The 21,062-nt window shown below is 38.2% G+C and overlaps 1 protein-coding gene across 3 annotated transcripts; it reads left to right on the forward strand.

The window, feature by feature from the left end:
- Positions 1-442: 442 nt before the first annotated feature.
- Positions 443-19,470, forward strand: LOC306870682 (uncharacterized protein). 3 transcript variants are annotated; one of them, XM_079418098.1, is made up of 12 exons: positions 443-761; positions 5,528-5,700; positions 6,086-6,235; positions 10,206-10,384; positions 11,411-11,595; positions 12,273-13,562; positions 15,097-15,155; positions 15,242-15,341; positions 16,004-16,162; positions 16,325-16,393; positions 16,548-16,747; positions 17,429-19,470. In XM_079418098.1, the coding sequence occupies exons 6-12, from the start codon at positions 12,486-12,488 to the stop codon at positions 17,580-17,582; spliced, it is 1,818 nt and encodes a 605-aa protein (XP_079274224.1). In that variant the 5' UTR covers positions 443-761; positions 5,528-5,700; positions 6,086-6,235; positions 10,206-10,384; positions 11,411-11,595; positions 12,273-12,485; the 3' UTR covers positions 17,583-19,470. The 3 variants fall into 3 exon arrangements, with proteins under 3 accessions (XP_079274224.1, XP_079274225.1, XP_079274226.1); XM_079418099.1 differs by lacking the exon at positions 5,528-5,700; XM_079418100.1 differs by lacking the exons at positions 443-761; positions 5,528-5,700; positions 6,086-6,235; positions 10,206-10,384; positions 11,411-11,595 and having other exon boundaries at positions 12,353-13,562; positions 17,429-17,630; positions 17,803-17,912.
- The last annotated feature ends 1,592 nt before the right edge of the window (positions 19,471-21,062 follow it).

Here is a 21,062-nt window from a genome sequence, read left to right on the forward strand (position 1 = left end):
CTTGTTTGTTTTTTAAAATATATTTTTCTTCCGAATCATTCCATAGGACAGAAGCCTTGGCCTTATTTGAACTCTTGCGTTATTATACTTTATTTATTTTCGAAAATAAATTCGAAATTAATCCAATTAATCGAAATATTATTAGTGCACCGTTACATAAACACTATTTTTGTCCAGTCGTTATCTATTCGGAGTAAAAGGAACAACTTGCACGTGTACGGAGGCGTGGCTTGATAAGACGTCGCCTGCCGCGGAACCAATAGGAATGGTTTTCTTCGAAATATATTACTATTATTCAAATATATTCAAATATCGCATTAATACGCAACCGCTATTGGTTCGTAAACGAGAAAGCGACCAATCGCTTAAATGACAGCCCTTCAGCTGTTCGATCGTCCCTCCTCCTAGTTATTTTTCAGCAAATCCCGGAAGTATTGTTTTTAAAGGGACAGAATAATTTCATGGGCGAGGGCTTTGGACCTAGAGCCAAGCAGAAAATAGCTAAGGCCCTTTGGCAGAGGTGCCTATAGGACGTGGAAAGGAGAAGAAAGGCAATCAGAAGAGCTTTGTCGACATTCAGAAAGCAGGATTTGGTGTCCTCATCGGTCAGATATATCAGATAGTTTGACGTCGATTACACTGAAGATCTGGAGATCCTGTCTACTGTCTAAAATAGGATCAAACTCTTCCTCCGGCTGTGATGGGAATGTTAGTTTGCTGACTGCTGCAGCCCTTGTCATCGTTATATGTGTTTGCTGTGGGTGAGTTCTCTTTGTGCTGCCATCTCTCTCATTTCACCATTTATATATAGATCAGTCTCTAGGCTCAGAGATTATAATAATGAAAGACGGATTCTTGATGTTTAAGTTACTAGATACCTTAACAATCTCACTAATCAATCATGCATTTACCTTAATACTCTAAACTCTCCCTTTGAATATAAGATTAAAGAATGAAATGATCTAGCATTGCGATGTATATAAAGAATCTTTTGTGTTTGAAATGGTCACGTGTGTTTGATAATGGCAGATTAATCATAGCCTGCACACACAATGCATACAGGAGCTTCTGTATGGGGGGGCGTTTCTGCTTTGTCTGATTCATGCTGTTTCATCCACTGAAGGCAACTTTCATCAGTGCACATGTCATGCATTTCTCATCCCAGTGCATCATTTTCTTCATCTTTTAGTTTTTATTTTACTGTTCCTTTTTGATTTATTGCATGCCTTGTGATTGAAGTGTGCATGATTCTGTTTCTATGTTACACCCCTAGCCACAGGCCCATGAATCATGCCTGGCTTTTAGTAGCTGGATTTGTTTTAAAAGGTTGCCTTTGTGCTTCACTATAGACTGCTGTTGCCTAAATGCTGCGAAGATATTGTGTTGTTCTTGTAGGCTAATTATTATCAATAATACTATTATTTCACAAGAAGATTGAGCGAGTTTTGTCAGTGGGAGGGTGGGTGTGCGCACACAGGTTGCAGAATATGTAAGAGGCATCCATCCTGCTCATTACTGATGCCAGACAAGACGTCAATGGAAAGGCACAATGGAGAGCTGCAGAGCGATTTCCATTGTCCAGCGAATCGGCAGTGACCCAAAGTGGGCTCTTTCTCTCTGCGAAGGGCTCAGATGTCCCAAAAGAGCTGCAGGTAGAATGTGACCTTTTTCATCAGTTTGAAGCCTGAATATTAAGAGCTTCAGATCAGCATCTTAATGCCCTTGCTGTGTGACCTCTTTCTGTGTGGCCGTCAGCAGAAGTATGTATTACATCACTGGGTTAGGGAAATGCACGGTAGGAATAGCTGCAGCAAATCTGAAGATAAGCATGTCAAGCTGGTCTAGGAAGCAAATGCGTGTTCAGGGTGAGGTGGCTTAGCATGCGGCGTTAAGACCTGTAACGACTCCCTGTCTGCAACTGATACGTATAAATGTTGAATGAGGGGTTTCAGTTCAACATCTCTCCTAAATGCATTGTATTCTCTTTCTCTCATCTTGATGAGAACGAGGGTGGTGCCGGTAAATTTACAGTAAATTTAAACTTAATTTTTGATTAGTAATATGCATTGCTATGAGCTTCATTTGGACAACTTTAAAGGCGATTTTCTCAATATTTAGATTTTTTTTTTTTGCACCCTCTTCAAATAGTTGTATCTCAGCCAAATATTGTCCAAATCATACATCAACGGAAAGCTTATTTATTCCGCATTGACCCTTAAGACTGGTTTTGTGGTCCAGGGTCACATATAAATTTACATAAACTATTAAAAATGAGAAAATCTTTAACCAAAATTAAAATGAAGATGGAAAATTTTAAGCTAAAAGCTATTTTAAAATACTACATAAATAATATTAAAATAACAGCATAGAAATATGCCAAAAAACCCTTTAGGATACTTTAGCAATTGCATCACAACACTCTTGCAACCATTTAGAACACCTTATCAGTGACAATTCGGATAACCAGTTTCAGTGCTTGTGCACACATTAGATTTTCTCGCACCTCTAAAAAAATGGTCCTTGACTTCTTTAAATAGCCATAGAGATGCCATGAATGGTTAACCATGATAGCCAAACCCACTCTACTCATCACCTGTCTGGGCGTTTTTATCTAAGATCCGCCTCACATTTTAACCGTCTCATGATCTGAGCTCAGCTTTAGGATTTCTCCCGTAGTAGTTTAGATTAGCATTTCAATAATAGAAGCTTGTTCCATATCAGTATCACAGGGATAAATGTGTACATGTGCAGGCATGTATAGTGCTTTGCTTTTTGCTAGGCTAATTGCAGGTTAGTATGAGAGTGTGTGTGTGTGTGCACATTAACGTATCTTTTCATCATCTTTCTGCCTCCATACTCAAGCTCCCTTTTTCCCCGCAGTTATCTTTCATTTCACCTTTGCCTTCATATCCACCTTCCACCATCTATTGCCTTTCTCTCATTACGCCCTTACTCTGTTACAGAGAAGTAAATTTGTCACCCGCCACCCCCACCTTGGAGAGCGTGTTACCAAGGGCATGCTAGTTACCGTCCTCATTCATCAGTGTCAGGCGCTAATCTCTGCAGAGGGACTAACCTTAATATCTAGCGTCAGCTATGTTTTTGTTATTGTAGCGACAGTTACAGACATTTACAGGCCTTGTAGTGTTTCAGTGCCTTTTGTTAGGTAGAATCATTTTATTGATCTATTTATAGAGTACATACTTTGGCATATAGTTTGTTCTAGAGATATGTATCTGACATCATTGAAGGATTGGGCCCGAAATAACTCTAAAGGCACCTTTTTCTTCTGGAAAATTCTGCTCTTCTTTAGAGCACCTTTAATCTGTTTCTCTTGCTCATTGCAAAATCAAAAGAGAGAATGATGCAGTGAGAAAACATAAAAATAAGTAAACTGAAGGTGTGACTGGCAGAAATCACATCCTGTGTATTTACATCACCAGTGCAGAGAGCAGAGAATTGCATCTTTTGTGTGTTCTCACTTGGCTCATTGAAGTGGAAAACAGGAAGTTGAGCAACTGACTATAATAGCGTCTGTCTGGTGGGACTTCAGTTCTGGTTTAAAAGGCTGAATGCTTTGCATGTAGACTTTTTGTTTAAAATATATTGATAGGATTTATATTGGTAAGATTCGTTAAAGAGAGTTTTATATACTCACCATGGCTGCATTTGTTTGATCAAGAATGCAGAAAAAAATGTAATATTATGAACTATTATTAGTATTTAAAATAAGTGTTTGTTTGTTTGTTTTCTATTTCAAAATGCCATTTATTCCTGTGATGGCAAGAGTAGTATCCATTACTCTAATCTTCAGCGTCAAATGATCCTTCAGAAATCCTTCTAATATGCTGATTTGGTGCTCAAGGAACATTTTGAGCAATTTTGAAAACAGTCGAGTATTAATATTTTTGTGGAAAGTAAAACCCTATCCACCCCCCCCCCCCCCCCCAGGATTCTTTGATGGGGAAAAAAAAAGTGCTAAAGAAAAGTATTTATAAATGTCCTCACTGTCACTTTCGATTAATTTACATGGGCAAGCACCAGATTTTAGACAGAAAAAAGACAAAAGTCAAACTGTTTGTCAACGTTGACAGTTTGAGTGTGTTTGACTGGAAAGGGATACGACAGACGCACACTCAAGCATGGAGGAAGGGAAGGGTTAGAATGTAGCTGTGAGCTTTAACAGTCCCTCATAGACCAGTTGATCCCAGCTACAGCCCAGAATAGCTGCTGGGAAAGTGTTTTGAAAGAGAATAAAACTTGTTTTGGAGTAGTAGCTGCCTGCTTAATTGTTTTGCCAGCATCATACACCAAATCTATGCTGGAGCACCACTGAGTGTGTATATATAGGCATGTTTGTGTCTTTTGTGCACTTTTGTATTTGTATGTACTGTTTTGCTTCTCTCTGTATAGCTGGATTCTCATAGGCTAGTTGAGGGCTGGCTCATGTCTCAAGCCACGCCCCCATGCATTCCTTATATGGGTACGGATCTTGAGCTCTTAAAGGAGAAGTAGCTTTATGTCTCTGTAAGGCATGCATTGTCAATGTAAGCTCTCCACCTCCCCCTCTACCTCACTACCTCACTGCATCTAAAGAGATGAAATTATAATCTGCGTCTGCATGTGTTAATGCTTTTGTTTAAGTGCATGCAGAATTAAGTCTCCTTATTTGGAAGATGCTGCATGCGTTTGAAAGAGGTCTGTGGCACATTGCCTGCATAAACGCACACACACCCATCCCTTCACACCCATCAGAATCTCTGTTTCTGTGGAAGGGCAGATAACACACTTTCAGACGTATGCGCTCAGCTGTGCGCTTCCCCTTTTTGCTCTTTTTTTTTCCTTTGATGCATTTGAGTAAATGATATTATATGCTCATATGCATTTGTAAGAACACTGAAATATGCTTATATTTGTGCCCACTACTTAGTCTCTTATGCTCAACAAGCCTCCATTTATTAAAAAAAGTGTAAAAATAGTAATATTGTTTTCTTTTATTATTATTATTTAAAATGTGATGGCAAAGTTTAATTTTTGCCAGCCATTATCCCAATCTTCATTGTCAAATCATTCTCTTATGCTCAATATTATCAATGTCTGAAACGGTTGTGCTGTTTGATATTTTTGTGGAAACCATGATACTTTTAATGTTAGGATTCTTGAATATGAAGTTATAAAGTGAATATAAAGTTCAAAAGACTATTTGAAATAGAAGTCTTTTGTAATATTATAAATGTCTTTACTGTCACTTTTGATCAATTTAACGCATCCTTTCTGTCTAAACTTAGTTTCTTTAAAACAAAAAACTTTTAAAACTAATGTGAATCTCTTCAATGGCATATTTGCCTCCAAAGTAACACGTTTGGGTTGCTCTGGAATGCCTCTATTAGTCAAAGTCACACATACATGAGCTGGCACTAATGCACACAATAACTCACTGAAGCTCTATGAAGGAATACACTTTGCAAAACAAGCAGAACAGGTGGGCGGGACTTTTGAGTTTTCCCTTTACCTTCACACCTATCAGGACGGTCGCTGTGGCATCTGATCCCCCTCCTCCCGGCCAATCAGATGACAGCACAGCCGGCCCCACTCTTACATGAGTGCTGACTGAGCAAGCAAGCACGCCTTCAGTAACCAGCTGAGAGGAAGTAGGCTGAAAGGCGAAGCACAGAAGAGAGAGAGAGAGAAAGACAAGTGGTGAGAAATTTAGCAAGAAATAGAGAGCACAAGAAGGGAGGGGGGACTAAAGGTGGTATACCAAAGCTGCTTTCATTGTGTTGAAGTTATTTGAGGGGGTAAAATATGTGTGTGAGATGGTGGTAGTGGTGGGGGCAGTTAAAAGGGAAAAGTAGGGGGTTACAGAGTTTATATGCATGTGCCAAAGGGAGCCTGAGAGAGGTTTTGTGTCTGAGTTATTGAAAGAGGGAGGGTGGAAAGAGAGATTCACAGTTGGGCATACCAGAATAGCAGTGCACAGAGAGCATAAACAGCGAGATGTGTTTTTACAGACTGTTTGAACAAGAAACCTTGAGTGGACTTAAGTTTTGTTTCTCTCTCTCTCTCTCTTTCGCACTCCTCTCAGGAACAGAAAGAAAGGCCTGCACTCCCTCATTCCATGCAAGTAACCTTTCAACTCCTCACAGTGTTGAAGCAACAACAAGGACGATTCTAGAGCTCCGACAGAGAGGAAGGAGAAACCGAGGAGGAGGAAAGGGCAGGAGTTCTTAGAGAGGTGAGTCAAGATGCTAACGTGAATTTAGTAGTGTGTTTGTGGATGGTTGATGTGAAATGTCTAGCAATGACTGCAGTGTGACATGGCATACTTCAACTAAAACTATTGCAAACATGTTGTGTAAGCATTGTGCATGCAGTTTTTATGACCTTGTATTAAATGACAGGCTTGAATAGTTGTACTTTTAAAAGTTAATTTGTCATTTGGAAAAAAGCAGTTAATTAACAGTATATATAATGGTGATTTTAATGTACTATCTTTATTTTCATGCATGTCATTTGTCAACCACCCATTTATGAACATTGGTGGTTGGAAGTGGAAAAGGAAGTAGCTTCAAAGAGAACTTGGAAAAAGAGTGAGACAGCTGTTTTTTTTCTCTCTCTCGTCATATCTGTAAATGCACAAATTAATCAATGACAACATGACCCTTGCCGCATGTATAGATAATATTTCAGCCCTTGGTTTTACAAACTGGCAGGCTTTTGGTTGCGGAGAGATAAGCTTAATCAGAGGTGAGCTTGTGAGTGTTTAGTCTTTGATGCTGCTGTAGTTTGTCATGACATTTTGTGACTTCCTTAGATGTAAAAGTCAGGTGTTTTGCAAAAACCTCAAGGGCTGTGCACATCATCACTGTAGAGGTCTGCACTCATGCCCATGATGTTCTTTCTCACTGACTTTCATGGTCAAAATGAATTAATTGTCTTTATTGTTTGAGTAACAACACCTGTTGGGTTTATGTGTGCCCTATTCAGCGTGTTTAGCTATATTTTAGCTTGCTTGAATTAAGTATTGTTTGTTTGAGAATATTTTCATGTTTCCATTAAAGCCAAAGAAGGAAGTGGCTCAATCTTCTCTTGCCAGGTAGAAGATCCATATGAGTTTTTGACATCCAGATAATACAAAAATATGTCCATAGTAAAAATTCTCCATGGTGGCTCTATAGGGAGAGCTATAGAACCACTTTGACTTGTTAATAAAGCTTGGGTTTAACTAGTTTTACCAGAATGTTGTTTGGACTCAGTGCTCAACCATGGAAACAATGCTAAACTGAAGCTCTAATGTAATTTTTTAATTGTTTGGCCGTAAGGTTACCACATATTCTTCAATCTTTTATCTATGTTATTGTGGTCCTGAATTGAGGAATTTTAATGTGTGGAATGAATAATTTTTTGCTTCCTTTACTTCATAATTATCATAAACAGATGCACAGCTGTGCATTCAAGAATTCCAGTAAATAAAAACAAGCACAAATGTCTTCCATTGCTGGGTGATTATAAAAAATGAATGAGTTTTTTATATCCCCTTAATTTTCTACTAATTCATCTTAGGGAGTTTTCAATGGCTCAGTTGCTCAATGGGGTATTAAGACAGGTATTTGGAAATTAGCTGTATTATTCACTATACAAACGAAACTGGCTTGACTAATTCTTGACTGACTTCTTTCTCTTAAATAACACCTAGTAACCAGAAAAACATCATACAGCTGACAGCTGTTCATGCTAGTCTTGGATGTTTGGTTTCCCATCTATTTTCTTCTGCTCCGTATTGAATTCTTTGAGGGTGGGGATGAACATTCTTGCTTGTTTTTTTTCTTGTTTTTTACAGACAGAGTGGATAAACTGAACTCTCGGTGTGTCCTCGATTTGTTAATGTAAGCTAGACAACTCATTGCAATTCAACGGTAATAAAATATGAGGATTTGTAGATTGTGTGAAGCAGCCACATGAAGAGATTTTCAGGATTAGGACTAATACATATCTCATTCTACTCTCTGGGCAGCATGTTGGTGTGTAACGCCAGTATGCTAGTTGGTTACTGTGTGTGTCTTGTCAGCTGTATTTGACCTGGGGTTCAGGGTTATATTCATGCTGAGTCTGAAAGATTCATATTCACATGCTCTGAGGGTATTACATCATGTGTAACAGACCCCCACATGCTTGGCAAACTAATATAAAAATTTAAAAGAAAGAAAAGACTTTCCAGACTTCTGAAAACTTGTGCTTCTATATACACTGCACTTCAAAAAGGATTGTTTGATAAATAGAAAGTTTAAAAGAACAGCATTTATTTGAAATGTATTCTTTTGTAATAAGTCTTTACGGCCAGTTTTGATCAACTTAATGCATCCTTGCTAAATAAAAGTATTCATTTTATTTGAAAAATTTTTTGACTTTTGAAAGGTTGTGTCTAGAAATGGATGTAAATAGAATTGATGGTTTGTATCAGTCTGGTTGTATATCAGGCCCTTGGATGCAGATGGTGTTTTTAGGTCTCCTCTAAGTACAGCTGGACCCTTTGACTGAGATCTTCAGATCTTATGTCAGTGTGAAGTCTTCCCAGTATGCTGTTTGTCATCGCAATGCCTAACAATACTCTCAACCTCAAGTCTTCTGTGTACCTTGTCTTGACGGTGGCACAACAGTCTCAATTTCTGTCTCTGTCTTTTTCCATCTGATGGAAAATGGTCTGGTCCCTACTGAAATACACAAATCTGTAGAAAAAAAGAATAGGTCCTAGTAATTTTCTGCCAGGACAGGAGCATTATTTTTTACAGACATTTCCTTTAATCTTAAAACACGACACAATGCGTAATTCAAAATATAGTTAAAACACCTGTGAAAAATCAATAAAGAAATTTCCTTCAGTACGGAAAAGTCCTTCATATTAAAACTGTACATTGTGCCCTATTTTTGCAGACTTTTCTTTGAGTATTATAAGCTCCTCCCTTGAGAGGCCACCGAATACTTCATTCAAGCAGTGTAATGCAAATGCATCGCTTAGAAAGGCCAGATCCTCAACATTCTTCTTTTCATATTTTGTGCATTTTTAGCCACCAGACTGGCATATTTGACCTTCATTAGATTGTGCTCACTGCATTGCAAGATGTGGCACAAAACCTTGAGGTCAGTAAGATCAGTATATATATATATATATATATTTTTTTTTAACTTTTTTTTTTTTTTTTTTTAGATTAATATTTATATTTAGGAGGCATTAATTAAATGTATCAAAAGTGACAGTAGACATTTTGTATGACATGTTGCAGAAGATTTATAGTTTTCAAATAAATGCTGTTCTTTTGAACTTTGAATTAATCAAAGAATCTGAAAAAAGGTAGCATGGATTTCAACAAAAATATTAAGTGACTACTGTTAATTTAAAAATTTTTTTTACTGGATATTCTATCAATAAAATTAAGCCTTGGTAAGCATAAAAAATAATAATACTGACTCAAATTTTGGTAGTGTAAGTGATATGCAAAGTCAGGCACCATTTCATTCCCAGATCTCTTGTCATATGCAGAGGATTTGTCAGTCTCTGCACGCCATGGATGTCATGTATGCATCCTAAAGATTTCAGCATTTGAGCATCTTTTTTATATATATTATGAAGGAAGGATAAAAATATCTATATACTACTTGCATGTATTCAGCTAAGCTATAGTAGATAGTTTACTTGTTTTTCCATTACTTCAGTCTACACAAGTTAGTGTGTTAGTGCTTGTATGTTCCTGTTTTTGTCCTTTTAATGAGCAGGACTGCTCGTTCTCTGATGCAAGACAGTACAAAGGTTCTGTTGTGCGTCTCTGTGTTTTGTCTGCCAGTCTTGATCCCAAGCAGGCCTGAGCTCTAGAGATAGAGAGCCAGTCAGAGCTATGCAGTACACAGTCTGTTCAAGCATGTGTCCTAATCAGATGGCATGAAATGAGTATAGTGAGTCATACGATTGCTCTTTGTGTCTGTTCCGTTAGTGTTATTGACCAGTAGAACGATGTCTTGATTAAAAAAATATTAAATGAGTTTGATCTCGCCTCTTCAGTCCCAGTGTTGACACAGCAATTTACCAGATAACTTGATTTTTAAGTCCGTTTACAACGACTGATTCAGATCATGTGCAGGTTGAACTGTGTGGCATGGTTACTGATTTGATCAAGTCGATTTGTTGTTGATTAACCATTGCTCTTCAATAGGTTGTGTCTCTGGAATGCCTGGCTCAGGATGCAGCTGCTGAGCAGTCCACTCCTTTCAGGAGCCAAGGGGAGGCGTGATTGGCCGCTGGCCTTATTTGGGTGGAGCTGTAGGAGGGATATTACTTATTCATTGGCACGTTCTGCAAGGCCCCTCCCACCTCACTGACGCTCTGCCCTTGGTAAGTAATCTAAAAGCATGCACTCTGATACTGGACAAAGTTTGATAGTCCTAATGTTAAATTTAAAATTGTCTGTTGAGTGCAAGTTTATGTCCAAAATGTTTTGATTTTTGTTTAATGTAACTGTTTACAGCATTATATTGGTGTAATATAGTTAGAAATAATAAGAAATGTTTCATGGACCCCAAATCAGCATATGTGACCCTGGACCACAAAACCAGTCTTAAGTGTCAATTTTTCAAAATTGGGATTTCTACATCCTCTGAAACCTGAATAAATAAGCTTTCCATTGATGTATGGTTTGTTAGAATAGGACAATATTTGGCCGAGATACAACTATTTGGACCCACACAATGTATTTTTGGCTATTGCTACAAAACAATATACCCTAGCGACTTAAGACTGGTTTTGTGGTCCAGGGTCACATATGTGACCCTCTATGGTTTGTTAGGATAGGACAATATTTGGCTGAGATGCAACTATTTGAAAATCTGGAATCTGAGGGTGCAAAAAAAATTCAATATTGAGAAAATCACCTTTTAAAGTTGTCCAAATTAAGTTCTTAGCAATGCATATTACTAATAAAAAAAGTTTTAATATATTTACGATAGGACATTTACAAAATATCTTGATTGAACATGATCTTTACTTAATATCCTAATGATTTTTGGCATAAAAGAAAAGTATAATCGTAGTATAATATCGATAATTTTGATCCAATATATTTTTGGCTATTGCTACAAATATACCCATGCTACTTATCTACTGGTTTTCTGCTCCAGAGTCACATATTATAATGATTTCAGATTAATTATGATGATGCAAGTAATATAACTTGCCATCGGATTAAGTACATTTTAAAATAAAATTGAAAACAATTATTGTAATATTTCACAATATTACTGTTTTTACTGTATTTTTCATTAAATGCAGCATTGGTGAGGCTTCTTTCAAAAACATTAAAAAATCTGGTTGATTGTCTCTCTGACATTTTCTTTCTCTCTTTTTTATTTATTTTTTCGGCAGGCCCCTGTTAGCTGCCTGTGTATCTGGGAATGCTGTTGTTGCATCAGAGGGGCAGTGTTGGAGATGGCCAAACTCAGGGGCTAAGGTCAGGGTCAAGATTCAAGGGTCAACACAACTCAGAAGAAGCTGCAGGGGTGGATGTGGAAAGACCTGAAGCCAAGCTGCAGGCACCAACAGGCATTTAGGTTAGGAAAATGGTCATGCGCACACTTATTCTGTATTTATTCAGTCACTTTCCTGCTCCAGTTTACAGCAGTGATGCTCCCTCAGTGCAGTATCTTCTGCGCCACAGCAAAATAAATCATATTTTACCTGAATTGTGAATGAGTTTGCAATTTGTTTTGAATGTGATCGAGATACAGAAAAAAAAGTATGTGTACCAGGAAATAATGGCAAGAATGTCTTTTTGTTAAGTCTTCTTTGCAGGCTACTAGCAAAAACAAATTGTGTTCAGTGCTGTCCGATTCACAAATGATGCATATAAGCCAGTTCTTCTTTTTGGTGGATCAATAATGTACAGCACAGCCAGTGTATTCTGATTCCCAACTGAATGACTCTTATGAGCCAGTTCTTTTTACTAAATCAAAAACATTTAGTCTCATTTCCTAAGGAATGAATCTTATGGTATATGTTAGTGAAACCAAAAACATGTAGTGCAAATGGTATAGTCTGAATAGTGAATTAATGAACGGTTTTTTTTAATGAACTGTTCATAAAGACGAGTTCCCCATTTAAACCTCACAAATCCTTTATTGAAATGAATCGACTGGAGAGGTTACTAAACCGAGATTTGCTGTATAATCTTTATTATGCGTTTCATGTCAGTTTGCTTATACTTGTATCCTTGTTTGTTTTACTTCAGAAGCTGTATGCACTGTGGAAATCAGCTTGTCCTAACTCCACACCTGACCGCTGGAAACTAAAGCCTTTCATCTATGAGACAGGAAGCTTACTTTGACATCCACAGCCTTGTTGCACTTATTCAGACATTCTAGAACTCTCTGGAGTTAGTGTCTTTATTATTTAAATTGCACAACTTCCCCAGAAACAATCACCCAGCACAAACAAAGTCACTATGCGTCACATCCACGTGGACGTGGCTCGTAAAGAGCCGGCCGTTGAGCTTCCAGCCCAGGACGGGGATCTACCTCTGCCTAGCACTCGGAGCGAGAGCCCTGAATCTGAAGTACGGCGAGTCGTTCCCAGACCTTTTGGAGAAGAAGAGATCAGGCTACAGAAGGTCTACCAGCTATCCATCCTCTCCCAGAGAGGTGGCTTCGGGGAAAGTCAAGAGACTCTTCGGCCTGTCCGAGTAGGTGTGAAACGTAGCCTGGAGGGGACGCCGGTTCCTGTCGCCCATAAGCGTCTTTTCCAACAGGATGAGGATGACGACGATGATGAGTCCAATGGGGAGGTGTTGTGTGGCTCTGGGGTGGAACTACTTTTTTCCAACTCGCTCCTTGAGAACAGAGACTCAGAAATCCCTAGGTCGCCTCCCCTTTCCCCTTCGCATCCACCGATTCCTGGTCGCCGGCCAGCCCAGCACAACCACGACAGGCCCATCCCGGATGCCTTTGCCCCGCTGTCTCCAAAATCTCCTCCTATGGTGGACCCACAGGGCCCTCACTCCACCTGGGGCCACTGTGAGAGAAGTCCTCCCACCCTTACTCCCAGAACCGAGGCCTCCACAGCAGGAAACGTCCCGGCCGGCTCCAGCGACGAGCCAAGGGATGAAGGCCATAACTCTGTTGACGTCAAGGGCATGTTGTGCGCCACAGAGAGCAGTTGGGCGCCTGTCCCGTTTTCAACACCAGCTGAAGCTATCGAATGGGGGACGACTTTTGAATCTTCTCCTCCACCGGCAGAGACGAAGACCTCCTCCTCTAACGGACTGAGCTGTCTTGAGAAAACACCAGTGGAAGTGAATGCCCTGGTGTCAGGATCATCAAATTCCTGTCCAGTGAAGAAAAGACTTCTGTCCTCCAGTGATACAGGAGAGTCCTGCTCAGAGGATGAGGGTCCATCTACATCAAAACGCAGTCGGCTGGCACTGTTGGCACCGGGGCTCGGATTAGCTTCCTGTCGCAGCACTGATGCCAAGGGTGCACCCTTCTGGAACCATCTACTGCCCTCAGCAAGGGAGCACACCAAGGTGAAACGCAAAGAAAGTAGAAATGAAACCGAAGGCTCTTTCACATGACTTAACAATGCAGCTAGAGATACTGTTTTGTAAAAAAAAAATATATATATACACTTTTGTTCAAGAGTTTCAGGTACAGTAAAGATATTTATCACGTGGCAGACATGTTGAAGGTCATACTGCAAAGCACTGTAATTTACTTTTCATTCACCACACTCTGGCCTCTCCTCCATTGACTTCAAACAATACAGCCTCTGGTCTCCCATTTGGGATCCTGCCACATAATGCATTTTTGAGCTAACCTTGAAGACTCCCCCTGGGGGAGGGGATCTGGTAATGCAACTCTCAAAGTCTTCAACTCAAAAACAAAATGTTTTTAGAGTGAAATCATATTATGCACATTATTATTATTTTAATCCACATTAAAGATCAAAGCGGCACGTGAGAGATGCATTGAATGCGAGTCATGTAAAAGGGCCTTAATTGAGGGGTAAAAACATGCTAGATTTTTCCACATTACAAGTGGAAATGGGAAGGTGCTGATTAGTTTGAGGAGAAGACTTTTTTTTTTTTTTTTTTGGTAATGTTTAAGTGTGAAGGGGGCGGAGATATTCTCCCATTACTGACAGATTCATCATGAAAGGTCAGGTGAATAGTCGGAGTGAAAAAAGACATATTGGTAGTGAGAGATTTTTAGAATATGCATAATTTTCCATTGCAGCACAATAAGCATTGGGACTCCAGAACAAAGCCCATTGACAGAGCCATTGTTCAAGAGGTGAAACCTGCCTCACCTGACCTAACAAAGACACACATACAGGTTCTGGCCAAATTCAGTTCCAGAATGAGTGAATTTGGGCTGAGAGGGGTTACACTGACTACAGAGGCTCATATGCTGTCACTTTCATCACGCTGGTGTCAGTGCTCAAAGGCTGAGCTCAGGACTGAAGAATAAAAGAGAAAGTGAAGGACAGAGAAATGATCGTAGAAACAGGCCAACGAAGAGACAATCGCAAAAAGGAAAGAGCAAATAGAGGTTTAGAATAGAGAAACAAAGAGATGAATAGACTGAAATAAAGGTTCAAACTAGCTGAAAATGTACAAGTTTGAAACCCATTCTATAGTTAATTCTAGCTGATATTTAATAACTTATCAGAATGATACTATGGACTACTGTGATATGTGCGATCTTGCAGCCACATCTTCATCTGTAAGTACTTCTGAATCTCAATTGAAGTTTGAAAATTTGAAATTGACTTCAGATTGTTCAGCATTCTAACTCTGATGTCATAATGGGCCTTCTTTTTCATTTTTTTAATGATTTTCCCAATCGTTCAAACACTTGTATTTGACTTATTGTCATTTTCATTAAGTAGATTAAAATCTACTTTAAACGTTTATCAGCAGCCTGGTTTTACATGATCATGAAATGAACCTTAACATTAATTCGAAGCTATTTACTGACGTAAGTCATTTTTTCTTAAAAAGACTATTGGAATAAAACAGCATTAGTTGTAACATCTTTTTTTAAACTGCTTTTTTTCAGACTGCTACAGACTGTTCACGATCAGGGAGAAGGCTCAAAGTGGGGAATCGACTCAAATCGTAAGCCGTCTTTTTTCTTCTTCTTCAAATTGTTGCATTAATATATAAGAATGTGTATATTACTTTTTTTTTGTTTGTTTTAATAGTCGACAGTTGCGCAGTGGACGCCGAACAGACACCAGTCGCTCCTGTAGTTCGATCTCCTCTTTATCCTCCATTAGCAGACCTCTTCTTGGCAACTTTGAGGTACACAATTCTAAGCCATGATGAAATAAAACACTAAATTTAAGATAGATTAACACACAGCACCTGTTTTATATACATTTGTATATTGTTTGTCATTGAAGCCGGTAAAACCATGGTATGCAAATTAAAAAAAGAGACTAAAAGACTGAAAGCTGGAGTAGATTTTAGCACAGATTTTTGCCCTGGTTCGCAGTCTGGAGGAATCCACGCTATTTGCTGAGACTGCATAGACTTTAATTTTTATAAAATTTTTATCAATGTGCCAGATTTACTAACAGTTTGCGCCATTGCAGACCCTACTGTCAGGATTTATTAAAGAAACGCTGTGAAACTTAAGCCATGAAAAAGCATGGCACACATTTGTAGGATGCAACATTTATGGGAGTGCGTATTTAAAGAAATCATGCAAGGTGATTTACTATAGTTTGGGTGTCAGTTTACTGTCACTTGTGTCATCCTTTAATGCCCCAAAAAATGCATGTCTTAACCCACTTATGATGCCCAGATTTCCCTCTGTAGCAATATATGAAGTCTGCAGTTGTATGAAGACTAGTGTTTTAAAATTTGTTCCTATTTCTAAAGTTGTGTGATTTTATTCCAGCCTTAATCAACAGTGACTAATGTTGTATTTTTGATTGGTTGTTGTGTGCATCTGTCTGCAGGAGTCGATTCTGAAGGGTCGTTTTACTCCATCTGGGTGGATAGAGGGCTTCACAGCAGAGATCGGGGCTAGCGGCTCCTATTGCCCGCAGCATGCCACCTTACCTGTGCAAGTGACTTATTATGACACCTCAGAGCACAGCGCCCCTTCTCCCTTCCTGGTATATACTTTCTGCCTCTGTGTTTTCTTCCTCAGTACTTTTTTGTCTTTTTCTAAATATATTGAGATTTCTTTTTTTTTCTTCTTTCTTTACACTTCCATGACATGTAAATTCTCTGTTGTAAAATGCAAATTAACAGTCATATTTCTTTGCAATGTTTAGGGGGTGATCTTGCTAGAACCACTTGGAAAAAAAGGATACAGCGTACCCAAAGCAGGGACCATTCAAGTGGTGGGCTCTCTTTCTATTTCTTTCCATATTTATGTGTTTTTTTCAATTTATGTATATTTTGAGTACTTTGTACTATATATTTTCTAAATGTTATAACTTTTCTTTAAAATCTTTTTTTTTTTTTATTCATTTGATTTTTGATTTTTTTTTGCAGACCTTATTTAACCCCAATAAGACTGTGGTTAAAATGTTTTTGGTGACATATAATTTTGGGGACATGCCCGTCAATCACATGACCTTCTTGCGCCATCGTATCTTCCTGGTGCCTGTGGATGAGGCGGAGGGGTCAAGGGAGGGGCAGGAGGGCTCACTGTCTGACAGGAAGAAGATTCTGTGCTACTTGATACACCTCAGGTAAACTTTTACAAAATTAACACTACTGTTCTACAAAATTTTGGGGTCCATAAGATTTTTTATTTTTTGAAGAAGCCTCTTATGCTCACCAAAGTTGTAAGTATTTGATCAAAAATATAGTAAAAACAGTAAAAATTTTATATTGTGAAACATTATTGCTGTTTAATTTTTTTTTATGTAATTTATTCCTCTGATGGCAAACAGCCATTACTCCAGTCTTGAGTATCACACAATCTTTTAGAAATCATTCTGACATGCTTATTTGGTGCTCAAGAAACATTTCTTAACATTTTTGAGAAAACTGTGATTTTTCAGGATTCTTTGATGCTGTTCACAAGAACAGCATTAATTTTATTTAGATTTTTTTTGTTGCACTGCAAGTCTTTCTTTACACTTTTGATCAATTTATGGAAATTTGAAATTTTGTTAATTAAGAAGTAGTAAATGAGACCGCAACACTTGAACACCAGTATGACCATGAACATATATATATAATGTTCTATAGTGCCAAGAGTCAATTTTTAGGTTAGTTTGCAACCAACTTAAAAGACTAGATCACTGTTTAATATATATTTAGTATATAAGCATAAGAGTACTTCTCCACTAAGTGGTATATTCAAAATGGAAGCAGTGAAGACTAATAAACCTGTTTTTCCTCTCCTCTTTGTTTGCATATATCAGATTCCAGAGTTCCAAATCTGGGAAAATCTACTTGCACAATGATATCCGGCTGCTATTCTCCCGCAAGTCCATCGAGGTGGACACTGGGATTCCTTACGAGCTGAAATCTTTCACCGAGGTGCCAAGAAACCCCAAATACTCCCCCAGAGTGTGAGATCGGGATGCCCTGCAGCAGTGGGGCAGAAGGACTGCATTAATAAAGGTTGCAAGACAAGAGACCCCTATACACTTGAACACAGACACACTTGCACTCATACATGCATACGCAGACAGATGTATGTACATACACACAGATATAACACCCTCTTGAGGGCCAGCTCTAGAACTGAGTGTGTAACATGCATGCCTTGTGACTTAATTGAGTTTTCCTCTAGTGCCGTTAAACAGTTAAGCTTTGCCCTTCACTCTGCCTGCACCTGCCCATTGTGGACCAGTTGTAACCACACCCACCAACCCGCTCTATTCTAAAGTGTTGGTGACCATCAGTAGATACGGACTTCCTCGATCAAAGAGGACTGAGTGGATGTACAAAGAGGTGTGGAATCAGACCAGCGGGAATGTATGGAGGCAAAGCAAATGGAAAAAGAGACTTCCGATGACCAGATTGGAGTTTCAACAATGGAAACCACCTGTAACTTGCCTATTGGAAGGGGATAAGAAAGTTCTAGAAAGAAAGAGACCAGCAGAACAGAGGACTGAAAGTACATCCATTCAGTATCAGCATTGTGTTCATAAAGAGGAGAATAGCTCATTATTTTGGACATTTTCTCTTTTTGGACGGGCAGTTTGGGGGACATTGCTGTTCCAACTTCTTCTGGACAGTCCAACATCAGAGCAGAAAACAAATTGTAGTATTTATGTTCGCAAATGTCTTAAAAAAAGCAATATGCTGCACAACTAGAGTGATTTCATTTTCGTGGAGGTAGTAGGTGCCCTCTCCGTTAGGATGGAGGGAAAAGATTGCCAAGTGAGTGATGGAGGGAGGGGAAAAAGGAGGGAACGGGAGGGAATTTGGGGTATTTAAAATCAGAAAATGTCGTTTATGTATATTTTAAAAATTGATTAAACTCTGCGACTTGCGGGTGAAACAAGTGTTTGACCGTAATTTGCCAAGGGATACTTGAGAAGCAATGCCAAGGTTTTCTCCTTCATGTTTTGTTTATGATCAGTAAAATGCATTCACTTACAACATATTAAAAACAAGCTTGTGTAGATTAAATAAAAACACCTCTATAGTGTTTCATGCCACGAGGGCTCAACCGCAGCCCGCACAGCCGCCTAAGAAATTTGTGGACTCAATCTAGCTTTTTGGGCATTGGCATGAAGCAAATCTGCTGATCGGAACGGCAATAAAATCTTGAAAATAGTGTACATCTTAAAATTTCACTCTTGAGTTATTTAAAGATGATTGGCATCAGGCAATATGATTCAGCAGCATGAAATCAGATTTACCCTAGTATTTTAGCTGCAAGATGCAACAGCATGTTAGCCTATATGAAATTTGCACAAATGGTGGTATAGTTGGCAGGGGTTGTATTACTGTGATACCGTCACTGTACTGATTTGCTGTTGAGATATTATAAAATACTTTAGGTTAATAAAAAGAACAAACTTCATCTCTGCCATTCTATGCTGATGTTAATGCACCGGTTCTTCTTCAGTTCTCTTAAAGCACTCACTGGTTGGCTCTTCTCTGTGGTTCCAAGGTATTACTTTTGCACACAACCTGAGGGGAAATAATCACATTGGATTCAGCCTTCATTTTCTTGAGATTTTTGTCTTTCACTATGTTTCACATAACTCACATATGTCAGCCAACTTAAGTAAAAACAAACCTTGAGTTAAAATAGATGCCATGCAATCTCGTTGATTGATTTTGGTTATTTTAAATTAATGGCAAACAAAAGACACTTTTATTGTGTTTCTATTGTCAAACTATAAAGTAACAGCATTACTTTCTAATTATGCACACAGTTTTTGTTACCTTGTATTAAGTTTTTAAACTATTTATTGACATTTTTACTTTTTTTTACTTTTTTGACTTTTACAAAAAAAAAAAAAAAAACAAAACATAAATGTTTATTAGCTAGTTATACAATATAGTATACCCTTAAACATTAAAATTAAAAACATTAATAAATGCACTATATTTGTTGGCTACCATTAAATCCAACACCAGGAAAGGCTACAATACAAACTTAAAATGTGCACATGACAGGTCTGCTTCTATCATGCAGAAAAGTTCATTTTGGTTACTTAACGAAACCCACATTTGCTTGATTTTGTTGTAAACATTGTGCATCCCTGTTCAAATGAAAGTTAAATGAATTGCTGCAATATAAATGTAACACTTGTTTAAAACAATCAAATATTAGTTGTTTCCACTAAATATAAAAACTACACACAGGCTAATACCTAACACTCTGAAGTCTGAAACGCTTCAAACGCACTATAGCAAGAAGTTTTGGTGGGAAAAAAAATATATATATTATTACATTACATTAGGCTAATATACTTATATGGGTATATATTAAATTCAGCCATTCTTGCAGCAGTTTCACAGACATGGCTTAAACCTAGTCCCAGACTAAAATGTGATTCTGAGCCGTTTCAGCTGAAAGAAACTTGCACTGACTGATCCTAAAATATATCAGTGCCTTTGTTTTGTCTCAAGGTGCACACCTGTAATGTTTTTTCTAAGGCATGTTTAAAATTTTACTTAAATGTCCTAATTGAACTATGGCCTAATCCTGGTTTAGCCTAAGCCCTGTCTGTGAAACCAGGCCAAACTATCCCAAAATGTTTCACATAGCTAAGTGTGAAATTGTCAGCTCTGAGCTAAACATGCTGAAGATTCAGTCTTCTGGCTAACAGCGCAAACTTTAAAGGGATAGTTCACCCATAAATGAAAATCCTGTCATCATTTAGTCACCCTCAAGTAGTTCCAAACCTGTATGAATGTCTTTGTTCTGCCGAACACAAAGGAAGATATTTTGAAGGAAGTTTGTAGCCAGGCTGTTCTGGGGCACCATTGACTTCCAGGTAGGAACAAAAAATACTGTGGAAGTCAATGGTGCCCCAGAACTGCTCTGTTTCCAACATTCTTCAGAATATCTTCCTTTGTGTTCAGCATTCATACAGGTTTGGAACTACTTGAGGGTGAGTAAATGATGACAGAAGTTTCATTTTTGGGTGAACTATCCCTTTAATAGAGGTCAAAGCTGCTGCATTGCAAGACTCTAAAATGCATTTACTTCCCTTTAAAATGCATGCGCTGTACAGAGGATCAGGACCATAAAACTTTACAGAGTGTCAAAAATGCTCAGCCATTGAAAGTAATTACCTATTGGTGGGAAGTCTTCAGAATGTCAAGAAAATTAAAGCATATGTACTTGATAAACTGATAATAATTATAAAAGCAACACCTGTTTACCACAACTGGAGCTTTAATAATCCTGCAGAATATTTTTTTTTATTGCAAGTATAAACAATTAACTTCAACAATTGAATATAACATTGGATGACATTATAAATACAGATATAATATAGGAAGACAATAAAGCAAAATAAAGAAAAATAATAAATATATAAAACAAAGAAGTACAGAGGTAGTAAATAAAAAAATTACATAACA

Source organism: Barbus barbus, assembly GCF_936440315.1.
Source record: "Barbus barbus genome assembly, chromosome: 6".
In the NCBI taxonomy this organism is placed as follows: Eukaryota; Metazoa; Chordata; class Actinopteri; order Cypriniformes; family Cyprinidae; genus Barbus; species Barbus barbus.

Coding starts and splice junctions, on each gene's coding strand:
- LOC306870682 (XM_079418098.1), top strand. CDS start 12,486: ATGCGTCACATCCACGTGGACGTGGCTCGTAAAGAGCCGGCCGTTGAG. Junction 13,563..15,096: donor CAGCAAGGGAGCACACCAAG/GTGAAACGCAAA, acceptor GCTTTTTTTCAG/ACTGCTACAGACTGTTCACG. Junction 15,156..15,241: donor GTGGGGAATCGACTCAAATC/GTAAGCCGTCTT, acceptor TTGTTTTAATAG/TCGACAGTTGCGCAGTGGAC.